At 44.7% G+C, this 20,161-nt stretch overlaps 1 protein-coding gene across 1 annotated transcript; it reads right to left on the reverse strand.

Moving 5' to 3' along the window:
- Nucleotides 1-1,120: 1,120 nt before the first annotated feature.
- Nucleotides 1,121-18,599, reverse strand: LOC118842716 (zinc finger protein OZF-like). Its single transcript, XM_036750095.1, has 5 exons — nucleotides 18,573-18,599; nucleotides 17,260-17,491; nucleotides 11,460-11,586; nucleotides 9,907-10,002; nucleotides 1,121-3,953 (listed from the first exon to the last, which is right to left on the reverse strand). Exons 2-5 carry the CDS (start codon nucleotides 17,290-17,292, stop codon nucleotides 2,617-2,619), a joined length of 1,593 nt encoding a protein of 530 aa, XP_036605990.1. The 5' UTR covers nucleotides 17,293-17,491; nucleotides 18,573-18,599; the 3' UTR covers nucleotides 1,121-2,616.
- Nucleotides 18,600-20,161: the final 1,562 nt, after the last annotated feature.

The following is a 20,161-nucleotide window of genomic DNA, read 5'->3' on the forward strand; positions in this document are numbered from 1 at the left end:
TTGCAAATACTAAACCCCATTCAGTACATTAATACTTTAAACTTTTTTTTTTAATTCAACTTTCTCTACCTTTCTCTGCCTAAGGGACTTATCTGATTATACCCAGTCTCTGGGCCAGTCCAGTACCTTGTTACATCTTGAGGAGAGAATCTACATGTATATCTATTATCTCCGTGTGTGTGTGTGTCTGTGTGTGTGCGTGTGTGTTTATGTGTACATGTGTGTTTCCACGTGCCTTATTCGGAATGTCACTAACAAGGACCCCGAGAATTCTGGCAGCAGAATCAAATGAGCTAAAATGTACAAGGTGTCTGGTGCACAATAGGTACATATAACCAGTCTCACCTCCCTTTCCAGTCTTCTTACACCTCACTCCTCTTCTTCTTCCTGCTCCAGCTCTCTGACCCAGGGACACTGGCCTCCTGGCTCGTGTTTGACCAAGACCTGATCTCCTGCCTCTGCCTTTCCAATGGCTGTCCCCCATGCTGGGACTGCTCCCCCTCTTGCTAGGGTGTCTTTAGCCCCACCCTAATTGCTTTCCAGTTATGTGGCTGTTGAAGGAGGACTAGCCTCTCTGGTGGGAGGCCTGGCTGAGCCATTTTCACATGTCTTGGGTGTCCACCTCTCACCCAACTCTTCCCTGTGGCCCCGAGAAGATGTAGCATGCCCAGCAGCCACCCTTGGTAAACTGCCTCTGGCTTAGCTAGCTTGACGGTTACTGAAAGGCCACAAACACATGGGTGAGGGAGGGGGTGCCAACCCCAAGCACAAGAACTACCCCCTCCCACCCAGGAAGGGCCAGATGAGAACAATTTCTTCCAATGGCCATGACGGTGGCTGAAGTAGGCTCTGTGGAGGGCTTGGAGCTTGGGCAGACATGGAACATGCCAAGGTCATCCACTGCATCCCCAGCCATCCCCAGTCCAAGCTGCCTAGGGACCCCAACTCTAAGCCATGGTTGGGGGACAGATGTTCTCTGCTTCTCCCCCTCCCTTCTCTTCCTCATTCTGCCTCCCTTCCCCATCCCATTCCCAGTCTGAGAGCTCTGCCCTCTTCCTCTCTGTTACTCCACACTCTTCAGAGCGTGTCTCTGTGCCTTCTTAAAAAGTGATTGCTGCCCCATTTCCTGCTGCTCATTGTGGTCTTTCCCAGTGAGGAGGCAGAAATAATGTAAACTTAACAAGAAGTTTCTTGACTTTCACCTGCAGTGGCCTGGATGGAATCTGAATACACACATGCAGGTGGCTGTGGGAGAACACAACATTCCCCCCAACTGCTCCAATTCTTATAGCCTTCATCAAACAAATCTGATTTCTTCCCTTCACCAAAGACTGTTCCCCAGTTGACAAAGGATTGGCACAAAGTCTTTTCCTTGTTATGAAAACATCCAGATGTATTCTTTCACATAGTTCTGCACTTTATCCGACAATTGCCTCCTTTTCAGGTTGTGCAACCTGGAAGGTTGGCATGAATTATTTTCATTTCTCATCATTCTGTTGTATTCAGGCAGAAAATTTCACCTTCACCTGTGACCTCCATGTTCTAGAGAAAGGCACCTCCCACTAAGCACATTCATAAGGTTTCTTTTCATTGTAAATCCTCTGATGAGAGGATACGAGATGATCTCTGGTTGCAAGCCTTCCCATAGAGAGTTCATAGATGGCTTGTACCCTGAGTGAATTTTCTGCTATGAATCTCTGTACCCCATTTTAATGCCTTTCCTCATTTAGGTCAGTTATAAGACTCCTGTGTCTCGCATGGATTCTCTGAAGGTACAAAAGGACCGACTTTAGCCTGAAAGTTTTACCACAATGATCACATTCATGTGGTTTCTCTCCAGTGTGCATGCTCTGATGTCAGGTAAGATGGTTCCTCTGTTTAAAAGCCTTTCCACACTGGGTACATTCAAAAGGTTTCTCTCAAGCGTGGATTCTCTGTTGTTGGGTAAGATGGTCCCTCTCCAGTGTGAATTTTCTGATGTTTAGTAAAAGAGGACTTCTGTTTAAAAGCTTTTCTGCACTGTGTACATTCATAAGGTTTCTCTCCAGTGTGGATTCTCTCATGTACAATAACAGAGACCTTCTGTATAAAAGTTTTTCCACATTGGTACATTCAAAAGGTTTCTCACCAGTGTGGAGTCTCTGATGAACAATAACACCACCTCTCTGTGTAAAACCCTTTCCACACTGATTACTCATAAGCTTTCTCTCCAGTGTGGATCCTCTCATGCTTAACAAGGCAATTCTTAAATGCAAAAGCCTTTCCACGTTGATTACATTTACAAGGTTTCTCTCCAGTGTGGATCCTCTCATGCTTAACAAGGCAATTCTTAAATGCAAAAGCCTTTCCACATTGATTACATTTATAAGGTTTCTCTACAGTGTGGATTCCTCTATGTCTAACAAGACTGGGCTTACATGTAAAAGTATTTCCACATTGATTACAGTCATACAATTTCTCTCCCATGTGGATTCTTTCATGTGTAACAAGACCATGTTTCCATGTAAAAGTCTTTCCACATTAATTACATTCATAAGGTTTCTCTCCAGTGTGGATTCTTCTATGCTTAACAAGACTGCGCTTATATCTAAAAGTCCTTCCACACTGATTACAGTCCTAAGGTTTCTCTCCAGTGTGGATCCTCTCATGCATAACAAGGTAATGCTTAAATGCGAAAGCCTTTCCACATTGATTACATTCATAAGGTTTCTCTCCATTGTGGATCCTCTCATGCATAACAAGGTAATGCTTAAATGCGAAAGCCTTTCCACATTGATTACATTCATAAGGTTTCTCTCTATTGTGGATCCTCTCATGCATAACAAGGCAACGCTTAAATGCAAAAGTTTTTCCACATTGCTTACATTCATAAGGTTTCTCTCCAGTGTGGATCCTCTCATGCTTAACAAGGCAATGCTTAAATGCAAAAGTCTTTCCACATTGATTACATTCATAAGGTTTCTCTCCAGTGTGGGTTCTCTGATGTGTAATAACACTAGTGCTCCTTGTAAAAGCCTTTCCACATTCTTTACATTCATAAGGTTTCTCTCCAGTGTGGGTTCTCTGATGTGTAATAAGAGTAGGTTTCCTTGCAAAAGCCTTTCCACACTGATTACATTCATAAGGTTTCTTTCCGGTGTGCATCCTCTGATGTTCACCAACAGACTTCCTACGTCTGAAAGTCTTTCCACATTGATTACATTTATAAGGTTTCTCTCCAGTGTGGATTCTCTGATGTTCAACAATACTGTCCTTCCATCTATAAGTCTTTCCACAATGATTACATTTATAAGGCTTCTCTCCAGTGTGGATTCTTTGATGTGTCGTAAGACATTTCCGCCATTTAAAAGCTTTTCCACATTGATTACATTCATAAGGTTTCACTTCACTGTGGATTCTCTGATGTAGAGTAAGACTATTAGATGATTTAAAAGCTTTTCCGCATTGATTACATTCATAAGGTTTCTCTGCAGTGTGTGTTCTCTGATGTCCAATAAGGTGACCCTTCCGTGTAAAAGCCTGTCCACATAGATTACATTCATAAGGTTTCTCTCCAGTGTGGATCCTCTGATGTCGAGTAAGCAAGCTCCTTGATTTAAAACCTTTTCCACATTGATTACATTCATAAGGTTTCTCTGCAGTGTGTGTTCTCTGATGTGCAATAAGACATCCCTTCTCTCTAAAAGCCTTCTCACGTTGATTACATTCATAAGGTTTTTCTCCAAGGCAGATTCTTCTATGCATAACAAGACTGTGCTTACATGGAAAAGTCTTTCCATATTGATTACAGTCATACGGTTTCTCTCCAGTTTGGATACTCTGAGGTGTTGTGCAGACTTCTCTCCAGTGGAAGTCAGAGGGACCATCACTCATGACTCTTTGCTTGGGAGTTTCTTCCACAGAAAGGCTTAGCTCTGTAGCAGTTTCCTTCCTTTCCAGGCCGATCTCTCCATCTTAAAAAAAACAAAACAAAACAAAACTAACACTAAAACAAATAGACATTATACTTACAAACATATATATTTATATCCCCTTTGGTTCATAGGCAGAAAAACATCTCAGTTACTCTATTTCCCAGGTAAAGAGAAACATCTCAAAAGGGAAGAAACGGTCATTTTAAAATGCCCTTAGCTCACATCTCAAAGATGATTGAATTTCCAAAGAGCTTCAAGCTTGAATTTACATTTGGATCTTACAACAACCTTGTGACACAGGTGGGGCCATCATTCTCATCACATTCACAACTCAGACCAGGAGCTCAGAATGACTGACTGACTTGACACAAATCCCAGCAGTTGGGACTAGAATGCAAACCCTGAGATTGGATCTGCTCTGTCTCTTTCTCTTTCACTGTCAGCACTTTCAATCCTTTCTTCATAGATACAGTGCCATTTCGTGCGCATATACTAAATATTCAAATTATTTCATGATCTATTCTACCAGTAACCATAACCTAAGCTCCCTGGGGATCACTTTGAATCATATATTTTTTTGATAGACTATCTCAGTTCACATACAGAATACCAACACTTTTCTGTATTTAGCTGAGGCACGAGGGGTTTTGTTCTGACTCATCCATTACTTGAGATAGCCATTACTTATATCTTTTCAATAATTATCTTTAAACGGTTCTGCTCACTAAAACAAAATTAAAGCTTCCCACAAAACACAATTTAAAAAAAATGCATGGCATTGCCCATGTCTGAAATATGTGTCTGATACAGGAATTGGAGTGTATCACCCTTTGATACAGAATTGGACAGCATGTTTCACTACTGGTCTTCTTGTACCTCTTCCTCTTTAAATGTTCATAAACCCCTTGAAAGATGGAGGCAACTGTCCAAGGGATTTGAGCTAAAAAGTTGTCAGTGGCACCTTAAGTGGTAAATAATTGTTCAATTTGGTTACAAAGATATTTATCTACTCAGACAAGAAGTATGTGCATGTTTCCACCTTAACAGGTGTGCTTTTGCAGTGATTGCAAACTATCATGATAAGGAATACATGGCTTTTGGGGATCGTGCAGCAAGTACCTCAAACTGTGACTGCTTCTGGCCAAGTACAACAGATTCTTTTGGTTTCTCAACTTGACATCAAATTGTTTCCAAACTTCCAGGAAGGTTACACATTCATGTGCAAATGGTCACTGGCATGCATCGACCCTCGGTGGCTATATATCACTGCACTGGAGTAGTTCCCTCCTTCTTATTCTAACTTGTAACCATATCTCATCAAACCCGAAATCATCAGATCAAGATCTCACTTGGGTTTGTATTCTTGCAGCAGTGAGAGCAGGCTATTGGAAAACCATCACCACCAGGCATGCACAGTAGAGTCCACCACGAAACTGTCATGGAGCACCACAAAAGGGCTACAAAAACAGACCTTAAAATGCCACTAACCCTAAGGTTGTTTTTTAATTTGAACTTCTGCTCTGCTCATATTACTCTTTAAGGACTTGGTTGGCAACATAGGTCAGTCATTCAGTAGTGTCAGTGAATGTGTAGCCACATTACCAGTGGTAGAAATAACAGAGTCATGTCTGAGGAAATCCTATCCTTCCAAAATTTGTTTTGTATATAAACACTAATAAAAACATCAAAGCAATATTTGCAACTGACCTTCCACCATATTTGTCATTTAATACAGTACTTGCCAAGAGCCCATCGGAAAACAAAATTTTAAAATAGTAATTAGCAATGACTTATGAGTGCTTAGAGGTTTAAAAAAATGAATTTCCAAGGCCTGGAAGGAGCTTGTCAAAGTCACCTTCCATTTTGCACCTCATCCATGAGTGAGCATTTTCAACATATTCTGTTTAAAAAATGAGAATACAAGTGGTGGTACAGTGGACATAATGCTGGGCCTTGAATCAGGAAGACCTGAATTCCAATGCCACCTCAGAAACTTGCCAGTCGGGTGACCCTAGGGAAGTCAGAAGACCTCTGTTTGTCTCAGATTTTTTTATCTGTAAAATGGGCATAATTATACCATCTATTCCCTAGGGTTCTTATGAGCATAAAAAGAGACAAGATTTATACAGTGCAGGACACATAGTAGCTGCTGTATAAATGCTAGCTAGTACTTTCATTTGATTTTGACTGTTTCCTTCCCAATTCTGCTCTCCTTTTCTTTTCTTTTTTTTTTTGGAAGAGGGATGGCAGGGCAATTGGAGGTAAGTGACTTGCTAAGGTCTCATAGCTAGTAAATGTTGGAGTAAATGTCAAGTGTCTGAGGCTGGATTTGAACTCAGGTCCTGCTGACTCCAGGACTGGTGCTCTACTCACTATGCCATCTAGCTGCCCTCCTTCCTAAACCTGTATTCTTGTCACTCGCTTTATTCTCCTATGTCCTTGTGGAACTAAATGTATTTCCATTCCAAAACACTCACTTTCCCTTGTATCAGCATTAGTTTGTAAACTACATTCTGAGCTCTGTGACAGCAGACACTGTCTTTTGCCTTGCTTTGTAACCTCATGGCTTAGCATAGTGCCTAAAAGAGAAAGCTTTTAATCTGTGTTCATTGATTCCCTGCCTGGGGCCAGGGCTGATAGCAGTCCCTCACCTCTACCTCTACCTCCCTGCATTCTGGTCTCTCCCCTAGTTGTTGAATGTATGTTCAGGCCTCAGCCCAGTTTCTGTCCCTTTCTTGTACTCTATCACCTCCAAGTAGTTTCTTTAGTCAGGTTCTAACCCTGCCTAATCAGACCAGAGCCAATATTGAAAATTACAGAGGCTTCTTTCTAGGCTCCTGAAGGGTCTCCTGCTATAGGACACCTCTGGGTCTCTAACTCCCAGCTCCCTCAAGTGATATGGTGGTCACCTACGTGAACCTGGGCAATGATTCTCCAAGAATGGAGACAGAGATTATCCACAGAGATTAGCAAAGGGACTTGGGCTGATGATTTATGGAAAGTTTAGCCTTGGAAGACTCCTGAATAAGGCAGCAGCCATCTCTCCGCCTCAGGTGCTGCTAATGTACAGAGAGAAAATCATGAAACCAGGCTGCCAGATCCACCACCAATTTAGGCTATGCAATCTCAGCTGGGCCCTCACTGGGGAAGGGCAATGCTTTGCCATCTCCCTCACTGACTCCCTGTGCTGCTCACCACAGCAGCTCTTCCAAATCTTTTCATTCATCCCCAACCCTCCATCATGTCTTGCTATCACTCCCCTCCCAACCACTGGAAAAAAAAAAGTCATTTATCAAGGGCTTTCTTATCCTCCTCATCTCATATAAATCAGATGTCTTCTTTTCCTTTTTGACTCGCGGTATCATATGGAAAGATTATTCTTCTGCTTGCTAAAGAAAATCCCCTTACACGTGGAAATGATCTTACTCTGCCCCCTCATCTCCCTCCATATATTCCTCCTCTAGGATCTCCTTTTTTTCACCAATTTTCACTCTCTCCCACACTAATGCCTCTTTCCCTATAACCACAAATAAAATCATTTCTCTCTAATCCTTAAAACACTCTCACTTGACCCATGCGCCCCCATGAGATGGTGTCCAATATCCTTGCTCCATTTTCTGACTAAACAGTTAGTCATCTACATTTCCATTTCGTGTCTCCAACTCCTTTCCCTGGCTTTCTTTGGAACTCTCGCTCTTTTCTTTTTTTCTACCTTGCCACACCACCCAAGATATCGTCACAATTAGACACAAATAATTATATCCATGTATAATTATTCTAGGTGTATTTCTATTTATCAGGTCTTCCTCTGTCTATGCATGGCATCTTTCTTCATTTCTCCTTTATAGGTAATTTGGGTATTTATAATAGTAAAAAAGAAAGAAAGAAACGAAACTTTCTGCAAGCTCCCTACCTCTGAAATGTGTTGTTCAAGTGAAACCCATTTCCCAAAGTTACCAGTAATCTAAAATTGCTAAAATTCAGTGGCCATTTCTTAATCCTAATCCTTCTTGACTTCTCTGTAAACTCTGACACCCTCAGTCTCTCCCTTCTTTCTGATCTTCCCCTCCCTAGACTTTAGCAACATTACTGTCTCCTGGTTCACCTTCTACCGTATCCAAAAGGAAACTCATTCTCTTTCCTCCAGCCCTCCCATCTTCTTCCATTCCTAATGCTATCCAAGGCATCCTCCCAACAGTCCAGGCTCAGAAATGAAATATCATGTCCTCCACATCAACTCCCACACACTCACACTCCTGACACCCATGTTCAATCTCTTATAGAGTCCTCTTGATTCCACCTTTGTGACATCACTCCATAGACCCCTTTCTATCTCCATATTGTCACTTGGTTCAAACCCCTGTCACCCCATACTTCAGAGACTGTCAGAGCCTGCTGGTTGGTCCATCTGCCTCAATTCTCCCCTCAGTCCCATCCAATCCTCCATCCAGTTATCAAGTTCATCTTCCTTCACCTCTCACCTGACCAGGTCACCAGGTATTCAACAACCTCCAGTGGCTCCCCAGCAAAATATGAAATATAAAACCCTCTCTAGGGCTGTGGAAGCACTTCATTTCCTAATGTTCACCTACATTTCCAGTCTTCTTTCTCCCACCCTCCTATATTAGGAAGGCAGAATTTATGATTTCAAAGAGAATCTCACATGTGCCTAAAAGGTCCGGAACCGCAGGATATAAGGAATTCTCTGGGCAGAAGGCAGGAGAACTAAAGCATGTATTTACACTCCACAATAACAAGCCCACAAACCAGCGTCCCCATTTTGATATTTTCATCAAAAGCTTCCAGGCCCAATAAGTCCGCCTTACAAGGGTAACCAGGAGGCCACAGAGAAGCGAGATAGTATAAGGCAAAATCGTATACATGTTTCCCCTCTACGGTAAGAAGATTACCCACTAGCCTCTAGTCAGCTCTGCTACCGGCAGCTCAGCTTCGGCTGTAGGTGTCTCTGGCTCCAAGCGGAAAAGGAAAGGAGGATCTTCAAGCTGTCCTCTCCCCTCTTATAGAGTTTTTGACATCATCAAGCGCCCCCTGAACGACCAGGGCCGATTGGTTCTTGACTTGGCCCCTCCCCCTAGCGTAGACCACGTTAACACACTTCCCCTCAGCCAGCCCCACGACTCATCACACAGGAAGCTCTCCTATCCCTGGCATGGTCACTGGGCCTCCTGCCCCGGAAGAGCAAGCCCCAGCATCCAGGGAAGCTCAACGAGGCAAGCTGAGTCATTCAAAGAAAACAAAGTCCATTCTGGCTACACCTCCCCTTCTCCACATATGCTATAATCCATTTGTTTGGGGCTCTTTTCTGTTCCAGAGACAAGTCATTCCTCCCTCAGACTCTGTGGGTTTTTCTTGCCATCCTTTTTGCCTAGAATGTTCTTGCTGGCTTCCCTGAATCCCCAGCTAGAGCCCAACTCCCACAATAAGCCTTTCCCTTAAATTAAGGGCCTTCCCTCTCCTGACTACCTCCAATTTATCCTGTCCATAGTGGTTTTCTACATAGTCGTTGGCATACTCTTTGGCCCACAAGACTGTGAGCTCCACGGGAGTAGGGGACATCTCTTGCATTGATTTATGTGCTCAGTCCTTTGTACAGGGTCTGGAACAGAGCAGGCACTTAGAAGTTGGTTGACTTGAAGAAGGGCTAGGAAAGAACTAAATGGGAGAGCCTAATTCCCTTTACTACTCTCAGGAGAATTCCATGCCCCCAAATTCCAAACAATGACCTTTTTTAGATCACATATTTATCCCTGGAAGGAAGGTCAAAGGCCATGGAGTCCAAATCCCTCTTACTATGGATGAACTGAGGCTCAATGACTCAGTGACTGATCCATGAAGCCACTGCTGAGAAACAGCTGAGGAAGAATTCCAAGTCAGGCCTTCCTGCCCCCAGATCTACCACTTGCTTCACCACAAGAACAAACAGCAGCCTCTTGTAATCCCACCTCTCATATATCTGCCTTCACTCACTCACCTGGACAGCAGCTCCTCAGGCCTTCTTGCTCCAGCATCCATGGGCCTTCCCTTTGCTCAAAGTAAGAGATCACGTCTTCTCTGGGAACTGGCAGCCCTGGGCATGGGGAGTCAGATAGAGATGAGCATGGAGACAAACTTGTCCTTTAGTTCTCTTTAGTGAAAGGTGTTCAGACCCACAGCTGCTCCACTGTGACATTTACACACATGAGCCTGTTCTCACCCATTAGTGATTATAATGCAGGTAACCCAAAGCAGGGTGTGCCCCATTATCCTTTGGTACAACTTGCTGTGCAAAAGAGCCAAACCTTGGCCCCCAATCCTGTTGAGTCCCATTCTGATAAAAACTCCTAATTCCATAGCAGGCTAAAAAGGCTTATTATGCAAGACCGGCCTCAAGCCCCAGAAACAGGATCCTTGACCACCCACCTACTACACTGTCCCCTTGCCCTGTTCCTCACTCCCTGAAACCTAAAAAATCTTGTGTACTGCTCATTTGGGGCATCTTTGCCTCTTCAGGTGAGGGTCTCCTGCTGTCAAACTCAAGAAACCCTAGTTGGTCCAAATTCCATTTCTTGGCCAATCTGCTATTCCTGGCAATGCCAGACTCACGTAAGCAAAAACCCCAGGGTGGTTCCTAGGACTCCTGAAGGACAGTCTGATAGCATTTCTTCTCTGATCATGGGGTAGAAGATCAGGGTACCAGGTTGGAATCAGAAAATCTGGTCTTGGTGCACCTTCTTCATAGAAGGATGGACTCATTGTACACTTTCCATTCTCTAGAAATTAGAGGCAGCTGATGCTGCAGTGGAGAGAGCCCTGGGCCTAGAGTGAGGTATTCCAGAATCTGAATCCAATGTCAGACAGTAAATAGCTGTTTGTCTCTGGACAAGTCACATAAACTCTATTTCCTCAGTTTCCTCAACTGTCAAATAGGGAGAATAATATCCCCTAACTTGGAAGGTTACTGTGAGGGTAGAGGGACATAATATTGTAAAGAAAGCCCCAGGCCCAGCACTGGGCAAATACTAAGTGAGAATAAATGCTTCTTCCCTTCTCTTCCTTTCCTACCATTTGTGCTGGAATTTCAGGGCAACAGGAAGGAATATTAAGGACAAACTCATTATACAAGGGACAAGTGGACGCTGGGAGCTACAGATTGATGTTTGTTAAAAAGAAGAATATTCCAGTTCCCAGACCCATCCCAGAGAGGAAAAGCCTCCTGAGCAGCTTTCAGAGCCTTGGCAGACAGATTTCATGGCCAGGTGGGGGTTAGGCCAAATGACCCCTGACATTAGTTCCAGGTCTGAGATTCTTCCACACTAATTTGAAACTGCCTAGAAGAGGTGAGAGACAGCCTCAGGAGCAACAAGGAAACCCTCAGGTTCCTGTCACACAATGCACAGACTTTCTATAGGAAACTCCAGGAAGCAGGACAGGAGACCAGTGCTTTTCTCTCTCTAATAACTGGTCAGTGCTCCAAACCCTGCACACCAGGGCATGAAGATATTCCTTTGACTGCAAACTCAGCGTTACCATTGGAGGTGTCCTTACCCAGGGAGAGCAGGTTCCGGGCATTCTCCAACATGACCCCCTTGTACAACTCCTTCTGAGCATGGTCCAAGAGGCCCCACTCCTCCTGGGTGAAGTCCACAGCCACATCTTTGAATGTCACCAATCCCTAAATCATTAAAAGTCATGGAATGTAGAGCTGAAGGACACTTCAGATTTTAATTGTCCAACCATCATTAAACTTACAGAACAAAACTGAAGCCCAGAGAAGTGATTTGCCCAAAGGCCATAACCCTTATGAGAGCCAGAGTCACCTTCTAAAACCACAGTGGTTAAGAGCCCAACTGAATTTCGAGAAAAGCATTTTCAATGATCAGTTAGAATAAAACCGAGGAGTATTTTCTTCTGAAATGCATCTTCCTGTGGACTCAGGGAGAAAGTTTGTGTTTGATCAGTGAGGGAGGTGGATGTGTGGGGGAGCATGAGACAGGGTGATGGGTAATATCTTCCTCATCAGAACTGACATGTGATTTATGATTTTTTAAAACATTACTTTTTTAATCTCTTATATGCATATCCATGGTAAACTCTAGGATTTATTTCATTTCATGTGGAATGGAGATGTAGGAAGATTTACTTAAATCCAAAGGACACAGAGACCAAAGCAGAGAACTTGTGGATCAGAGGAAGGGGAAGCCCAGACCAAATTAATATATTATATGTATATACATATGACTATCAGCACACATGCATATGAATGTATGACAACACTTCATATAACAAATAAATCTTATGTGTACAAACTAATTTGCATTTTATCTCCTCCATAAGAATGTGAGCTCCTCAGCGTTAGCAACTGGATTTTCCTCTTTCTTTTAAAAAAAAATTTATTTAAAATTCAGGGAAAAGAAGAAGCACTTCTGTAAGAGTACAATAAAAAAAGATGATTGCTCATGAAACTGCAAATCTCCCATTTATGACTTGGTATTCCTTGAAATGCACAAAAATTATCGTGGAAAATTCTTTTCTTTCTCTCTGCCCTTACCCCAACCCTAGGGATGGCTACAATGTGTATGCACATACACGAACATATATACATGGAACATTATTCCATACATACCACTGTGTGTCTGTTCTTTCTCTGGATGCAGATAGCATCACTCTTTACACGTCCTTTATTTTTCATTTGTGTCCTTAGAATAGTCAAAACGACTCATGTGCTCAGACCCTTCTGAACACAATATTGCTGTTACTGTATACAATGTTCTCTTGGTTCTGCTCACTTTGCTCTTAGACACTTTGTGCAAGTCTTTCCAGGCCGTTCTAAGACCACTGAGCTCATCCTTTCTTACAGCACAGTAGCATTCCATCACAACCACACACCACAACCCATTCAGCCTTTCCACTAATGATGGGGATCCCTGCACTTTCCAGGTCTTTGTCACCACCAAGCAAGTCGCTGTCAACATCTCAATCACATTCAAAGTCATAATTGCTGTCTGTGAATTTCTTTCCATCTCATTTTTACTCATGATTTTCCTTTCTGCCCTCTCTTTTTACCCTATTGCTTTTACTTTATCTTCTCCCCCCACTTTCCTACCCCCCAATTCACCCAAACCTCCAAGATTCACCCATTTCCATCCCCCCAATTTCAGCCCACAAGGTCTCCAAAAGTCCTCCACCTCTCCCTGACCCTCCTAAATCCCAGTCCACACACCCCTCAGAAAAGTCCCTCCCCCATCCTGTTCCCCAATTTTCTCACCTCTCTACATGTTCAGAAGATTTGTACACCCTTTCCCATGTACATGAGGCTTCTTTTTCAACCCAGATGAGAGTAAGGTCCCAACCTTAGCAGCCCTCCACCCCTACTTGCTTCCTCTCTATGACGTCTTTTTTTCACTCTCCTTTTTTCCAATATCATTTTTCCCTTTCGACTTTCCCTACCCAGGTTTGTTTTTTGTCATCACCCCATCATACACAACTCAGTCTTTCAAACTACCTCAGGAATGATGACAGTTATAATACTGATAACTTTTTCGTATATAAATGATACTAAAACAGTTTGACCTTTGTGGGGGCCTAATAGTCAGGCTTTAATGATTTCCTGATATTTCTTCTGGATATTTTATATCGAATTTTCCAATGAGTTTTGCTCTTCTTGTTCCAAACCTGACAGTCTCTCAATTCATCAAACAGTCATTTTTTTCCCATTCAGGATCATACTCACTTTGCTGGCTAAGTTATTCTTGAGTGCAAGCATAGCTCCTTTGTTCTTTGAAATCTAATGTCCCCAAGCCTGCAGTCTTTGAGAGTGGAATCTGCCAGTTCTTGGGAAATCCTAACTAGATTTCCACTTTATTGAAATGCTTTCTTTTTCTTGTTGTTTACAAGATTTTCTCCTTACCCTGGGAGTTTTGAAACTTGGCTATGACATTCATGTAAGTTTTCCTCTTGGCATCTCTTTCAGGTGGTGAACAGTAGAAGTTTTTCTATTCTGCTTTCCCTCTTGTTCTAGAACTGAAAGGGCATTTTTCCTTAACAATTTCTAATTAATAAGTGATATGTTCTAAAGGAAATTCTGTGAAAAGTCTGTGTCAGCCTGGCAGTTGCACGGCATTCTGGGGGAAAGCATTTAATGTGATCACTTGAGAGAGAACAAAGTTAAAGAAAAGATCTACTTTGTTTCCTGAATGGCTGAAATAAATAAAGTCTGATCTGGAAGAGGATTCTAAAGACCTATTCACTAGAATCACTGATTTGTAAGAGCCAGCCCCCAGCCAATGTTGTAACACTGAGGGCTGCAGGTTGCTCCACAGATGATGTGTCATAGCCAAGACAGCTCATGCCTTTCCTTTCTGAGTGCTTTCATTTGTCTATGATGTACACTCCTTAATTATAAAATTAATTACCTAGAAATAAAAGTAACTATGATGGAGAAGGGCAAGCTAGGTGGCAGAGTGGACAGAGCACTGGTCTTGGCATCAGGAAGATACCATGTTCATAAGTTGAAATCTGGCCCCAGAAATTACCAGCTGTGTGACCCTGGACAAGTCACTGAACCCTGCTTGCCTCAGTTTCCTCATTTGCAAAATAAACTGGAGAAGGAAAAGGCAAACCACTCCAGTATCTTCATCAAGAAAAATCCCAAACGGTTCATAAAGTTCTGAACATGAGTGAACAAGAATAATGGAGTGAGGGGGTTCCTTCAATGGTTAAAAATAAAGGCAATATTCAATTAACCTGAGATTTGTTTGAGGTATTTCATCAGAAAAATGTTGCCAGTTTCTTTATGAGAAATAAATAACCTAAACACCCAGGGAGAATTATAGAAACTTGGCAGAACAAGAGTCAAGAGGAGGAGTAAGAGGCCTACTGATGGGCCATATAAAGGAGAGGCTGGCCAGGTTTGAGAATATAGAGAAACCATTCACTGAGGACCCCTACTCAAACAGCATTAGTCAGTTCATTAGGATTTTATAAGGGGTAATGATTGTTGTAATGCTTTTAGTATATTCAGGTAGTCAGTCCCCAAATACCAGGTGTAAGAATAAGCAATGTATTAATGCATACTTTGTACAAGTCACAGAGGAATATGGATTCCAATAGAAGGGCCCCAGAATAGGCCTCCAAATTTAATGCGGTAATAGGGGGAGCAGAAGTGTGTGAGCGTGTGTGTGTGTTTGTGTGTGTCTGTGTGCACGTGTGTGTATGTGTGTGTGCGTCTGTATGTGAGTATGTGTGTGCGTGCATATATGTTTGTATGTATGTGTGCATGCATGTGTGTCTGTATGTGTGTTCTTGGGCACATGTGTATGTATATGTTTGGGGTAAAAATCACAAGCTCTGTTTATGATACATTGAATTTCGGATGTCTATTGATCATCCAGTTTGAGATATCTCTTAGGAAATTAGACATACAGGACTGCAGGTCAGCAGAGAGACTGAGGCAGGAAGGGTCCATTTGAGAAACATCAGCACCAAGATAGTGATGACACAGGTGGGAGCTGATGAAATAACCAAGAAAAGTAATGTAGAGGGAAAAGGGAAGAGGACCAAGGACACCTATGGTCAGAAGGTTTGATCTCAGGAAAATCTAGAAAAGACCGACAAGTAGTCAGACAGGTCAGAGGAAAACCAGGAGAGAGTGGGGTCCTAAAAGCCTAGAGGAAAGAGAGTATCATGGAGGAGTGATCACCAGGGTCAGAGTCTGGAGAGAGGTCAAGGAGAATGAGGATGGAGGTCACCTCTGTGGTCTCAAAAAGAAGAGCACAGAAGAGTAGGTGAGGGGGAGGGGGCTGTGAAGGTGAGAGGGGGAAAGGTGTGTCACACCTGGGCAAGAGGGGAATGTAGTCCACCACAGGCTGCACCAGTCCAGACTGGGCCTCAGAAAGAAATCAGCAGTGGCTGAGGCAGCTTGTGGCCCTATCAGCCCACACATGGTAAAGGGTCAGATAACTGGTTAGAAGGAGATTACAGGGTCCCTGTTCTGGCACTGGGGGCACTGGTGCTTTGACCAGACTTGGCTCTGGGTCCCAGTCCCGGATGGCTATCCCAGTGTGAGGAGGAGCACACCAGAACTTGGAACTGCTAGGGAGTGGGACCCCTCCTCATAGCTCCAGGGCAGAAAAGAATGCTTGTGGTCACTCACAGGCCAGGAGAGAAGTCAACACACCCCTCCTTAGCTCCTACCACCTTGGCAGAACTGCAAACTTACAGTGAGCCCTCCACCCTGAAAGCAGAGCCCCACTTCAGTAAAGAGTTTACAGTCAAGGAATAGGCTGGAAAAATGAGCAAAGAACAGAAAAAAACATTCTGACTAGAGAAAGTTACTATGGTGACAAGGAAGATCAAAACACACACTGAGAGGATGCCATCTATGTCAAGACTCCAAATCCTCAAAAACAAATTGGAATTAATCTCAAGACATGGAAGAGCTGAACAAGGATTTTAAAACTATTACGAGAGGTAGAGAAGAAATTGGGAAAAGAAATGAGAGGGATGCAAGAAAATCATAAAAGAGAGTCAAAGGCGTAGCAAAGGAGGCACCAAAAATGCTGAAGAAAAAAACTTCTTAGAATGTAGAATTGGCCAAATGGAAAAGGGGGCACAAAATTTCAGTGAAGAATATAATTCCTTGAAAGATAGAATCAAGCAAGACGAAGCTACTGACTGTAGGAAACAGGAGGAAACAGTCGAACAAAATGGAAAAAACAAAGGAAGGCAATGAGAAAGGCCCTTCCAACAGCGCTCTCCCATGACTGGAACATTCTCAATCCTAACTCTAACCAGACCCTAAATGCCTGCTTTGGGCTTCCTGCAAGTCTCAGCTAAAATTTCACTTTGTGAGAAAATTATTTTCCTGGTCCCCAAAATTGGTAGAGCTTTTCCTCTCAGAGTCAACACCATTTTATACTAGGCAAAACTTGTTTGTACAGTGCTGCTGAGTTGTTGGGGAAGCTAAGTGGCACTGGTCTCAGGAGGACCTGAGCTCAATTCTTGACTTGGACACTGGGTGTATGACCCTGGAGAAGTCACTGAACCCTGCTTGCCTCAGTTTCTTCATCTGTAAAATAAGGTGGAGAAAGAAATGGCAAACAACTCCACCGGCCTTGCTAAGAATACTGTGCATGAGGACTTAGTGCTTCACATACCAAAGAGCCAGGGAATCAGTTTAAGGCAGAGGAGCAGAGAGCAGGGCAGTGTTGTTACTACCTGATTCAATTGCATGCCTGTTTTTGTAAAGAAATGCTCCAGGAGGACCACACTGGCAGCTTCACAGACCACCCTCTATGTCTGTGTCAATGGCCTCATTGGCTGATGTCTGTGCACAGACTGCACTCACCTGGGGAGGGGGGCTGCTGCTCCCAGGGGCCATTCCCTCTGGCTCCAGGCTCCCTGCTGGGGCCAGGCCCTGGTCCTCTGCAGACTGAGCTGGGCAGGGAGAAGGATCCCAGAGGGGGAGAGGTCTTGCTCTTCTCTTCCCAGGCAGAAGGCTGGCCTACAGGGATGTACAGGGTGAAGCCCCACAGGAGTCACAAAGGCCCTGGCCCTGCCCTCAGGGGAGAGACTGCACCCTAGAGAGGAAGGGAGGAAGCAGGGAGGGTCAGGTTGAAATGAAAAAAGTCTAAACACTAAGACTACTTCCTCCCCTTCTTATTCCTTCTCTTCCCTCCCCTCCCCCCATTCTCCCACAGAGACACAAGAGGCAGAGGGGGCTTGGGATCCCAGATGGGACGACACCATTCAGAGCCTCAAGGACTCTTCAGTCAGATCTCTCCCTCCAAGTGGTCTTCTGCCCTCCCTGCATCCCCTCTCCCTGACTCACATACACATTGTACAGACTACAGACTGACTCCTGGATCAAGAGGGAAGCTAGAGAAGGTTGAGGAGGGAGAGGACTCCTGAATGCAGCCACCAGGGAATGATCTGGGGAAGCCTGAGGCTGGAAGACAAAATCCAGTCTCGCATGAAGCCCCCTGGCAGGGGGCCTGAGGCAGGGGAGCAGGAGGCATGGGGAAGGTGAGCAGGGGTGGGGTCCGGGAGGCAGGACAGTCTAACATAGCTCATGGAGGGAGGTCAGCGACACTGGAGTGACAGAAGGGCTCCAGAGGCACCCTGAGCCTGGGGAAGCAGGATGACTGTGTCCTGAGGTCTAACTAGGGGCTGGGCAGGACTGCTGGGACCCTCTGGGAGCTTGGAATCCCTAAAGGGAAAGTGGAGACAGGGAGCCACATGCCTGGGATCTGACAGGGAACTAGCCCCAAAGCCCTGGGTGCAGATAAGGGGGACCAGGAGAGAACCTTGGGAACTGTCTAAGCCTGGGTAGGCAGGTAGAATGGTAGGATTCCGGAATCTCCAAAGCACCTGGGGCTGAAGGCAGGATGAGGGAATTTCTAACCAGGAGGTTAGAGATTAGGGGACTGGGGTGGGGGTGCGTGGGCTGGCCTCAGAGGATGGCTGAAATCAGGACTCCAGGAACCCTAGGGGCAAAGTCTGAAGTCTGGAAAAGTGTTATCCAGTGATAAATCTGAGGAAGGTAAGCCAGGAATTTAGGGAGTGGTTGGGGTACGTGGAAAAGATCTAGGGGCAGGGAGCTCATCTGGCAGCCAGGCTGGGGAGGAAGGTGTGCTCCTGGCAGACCTGGCGGACACTCACCATGTGGTCAGAGGAGGAGAAGGAGACTGAATTGCCCGGGCAGCCAGCAGAACCAGGAAATGGGGGGATGGGAAGTGCTTCGACTCAGACCTCCCAGGGACCTGCAAACACAGAGCTGGTGTCCAGACGGTGGAGCGATCCCAGATCTAGGGGAACAAAGAAGAGATTTGAGGTGGATGGAAGCCAGAGCAGTCTGGACTCAAAGACTTCCTGCTTCTTGTCCTGCCCACTCTGGGAAGGTCTTCCTTTTCCCAACAGCAATGCCCTGTCCAGCCCCTGAGGCCCCCAGGAGGGCGGGCCTCTTTCCTCCAATCACACCCAGGGCTAGGATTCAGAGACCCCCGCTCTCCTCTCCTCCACACTCCACCCCCCAACCCCCAACCCCTGCCCTCCATCACATGGAATGCCTTCTCCATTGCTAGGATCTCCTCCTCAGCCCTAAACTCCTCCCAGACCTCAAACTCCACCTGGGCCACCACCCACCAGGCTGCCCATCTCTGAGAGCTCCTCCTCTCCAGTGTCTCCACCTCCTGCCCTGCTCCTTCCCCCCTCCTCCTGAGCAGAAAGACTGGCAGGATGTTGAGACTTTGTTAAACTCTGGTAACTATGTATTGGGATTTGAATCAGACAAGGTCTGTCTGTTTGTATTTTATTCTGAAGTTCAGGGTGCTGGCTTTTCCCCCCTGAACTAAGTGAATGATATTTGTATGCTGAATTAAAGTAAGCTTGTCAACCCCTTAACCTTGCTTTCCTTAGATAAGCAGATCAAAGGAACCTGTGCTTTCACAGCGTGCTGGTAGTGTTCTTGTTGTTGGGCTTACGTTGGTCTTTCACCCCCATGACAGCTACTAGCCGGATTGTTGAAACAGTAAGGTCAGTAAGTGGTAAATACTGTTATGTCCCAGTGCACAGCCAATTAGCACTACACAGAGAGTAAAATTCTAGAGGTGCAGCTGGCTGCAGTATCAGGAGGAGAGAGGAGTGTTCTGCTAAGGCATGCTGCCCTTGAACTGGACAGGGACTGCTAGGGCCAATTCTTTGAAGCTAGGGAGAGATGTGATTTTAGAACTCGATGTGATTTTGGAATTGGGGTCCAGGCACAGGCACCCATGCAGAGGCAGAGGAGAAATGTTAGAACTGGGGTTCAAGCACAAGCACAGAAGGACACCATCATTCTCTCCCATTCGTTATAAATCTTCTATGCAACATGACTAATGTGAAAATGTGTTTAATAGAAATGTACAAGTAGTCATACTACATTGCATTCTGTCTTTGGGAGGGACGGGGGAGGGAGCGGGGTAATTTAAAACTTATGGCAGTGAATGTTGAAAACTCAAAATCAATTGATGAATTGAGAAAAGTGTGATTGCTGCCCCATTTCCTGTTCCTCATTGTGGTCTTTCCCAGTGAATACACAAAGAGCAAGGTGTGCCTGTAACCCTGCCCCCCTTTCATAAACCATTCATTCACCGGGGGGCCTGGGTTAAAGGCAGAACAAAGGAACCTCTTGCCTTGAGCTGGGAGCAGGGGTTGAACACACCTGGGGTCCTATAGGAGAAGTCTGAAGATTGAGACAGTGGGAGCCAATG

The sequence above is a fragment of the Trichosurus vulpecula genome, chromosome 1 (assembly GCF_011100635.1).
Source record: "Trichosurus vulpecula isolate mTriVul1 chromosome 1, mTriVul1.pri, whole genome shotgun sequence".
NCBI classification, from domain to species: Eukaryota; Metazoa; Chordata; class Mammalia; order Diprotodontia; family Phalangeridae; genus Trichosurus; species Trichosurus vulpecula.

Excerpts from the sequence above, each read along its gene's own strand:
- LOC118842716 (XM_036750095.1), bottom strand. The coding sequence starts at position 17,292 with ATGGCCCCTGGGAGCAGCAGCCCCCCTCCCCAG. Across the intron at positions 11,587-17,259 it reads GCAGCAGCCCCCCTCCCCAG|GGATTGGTGACATTCAAAGA; the intron begins GTGAGTGCAGTC and ends TTAATGATTTAG. Across the intron at positions 10,003-11,459 it reads CCGGAACCTGCTCTCCCTGG|GGCTGCCAGTTCCCAGAGAA; the intron begins GTAAGGACACCT and ends CCCCATGCCCAG.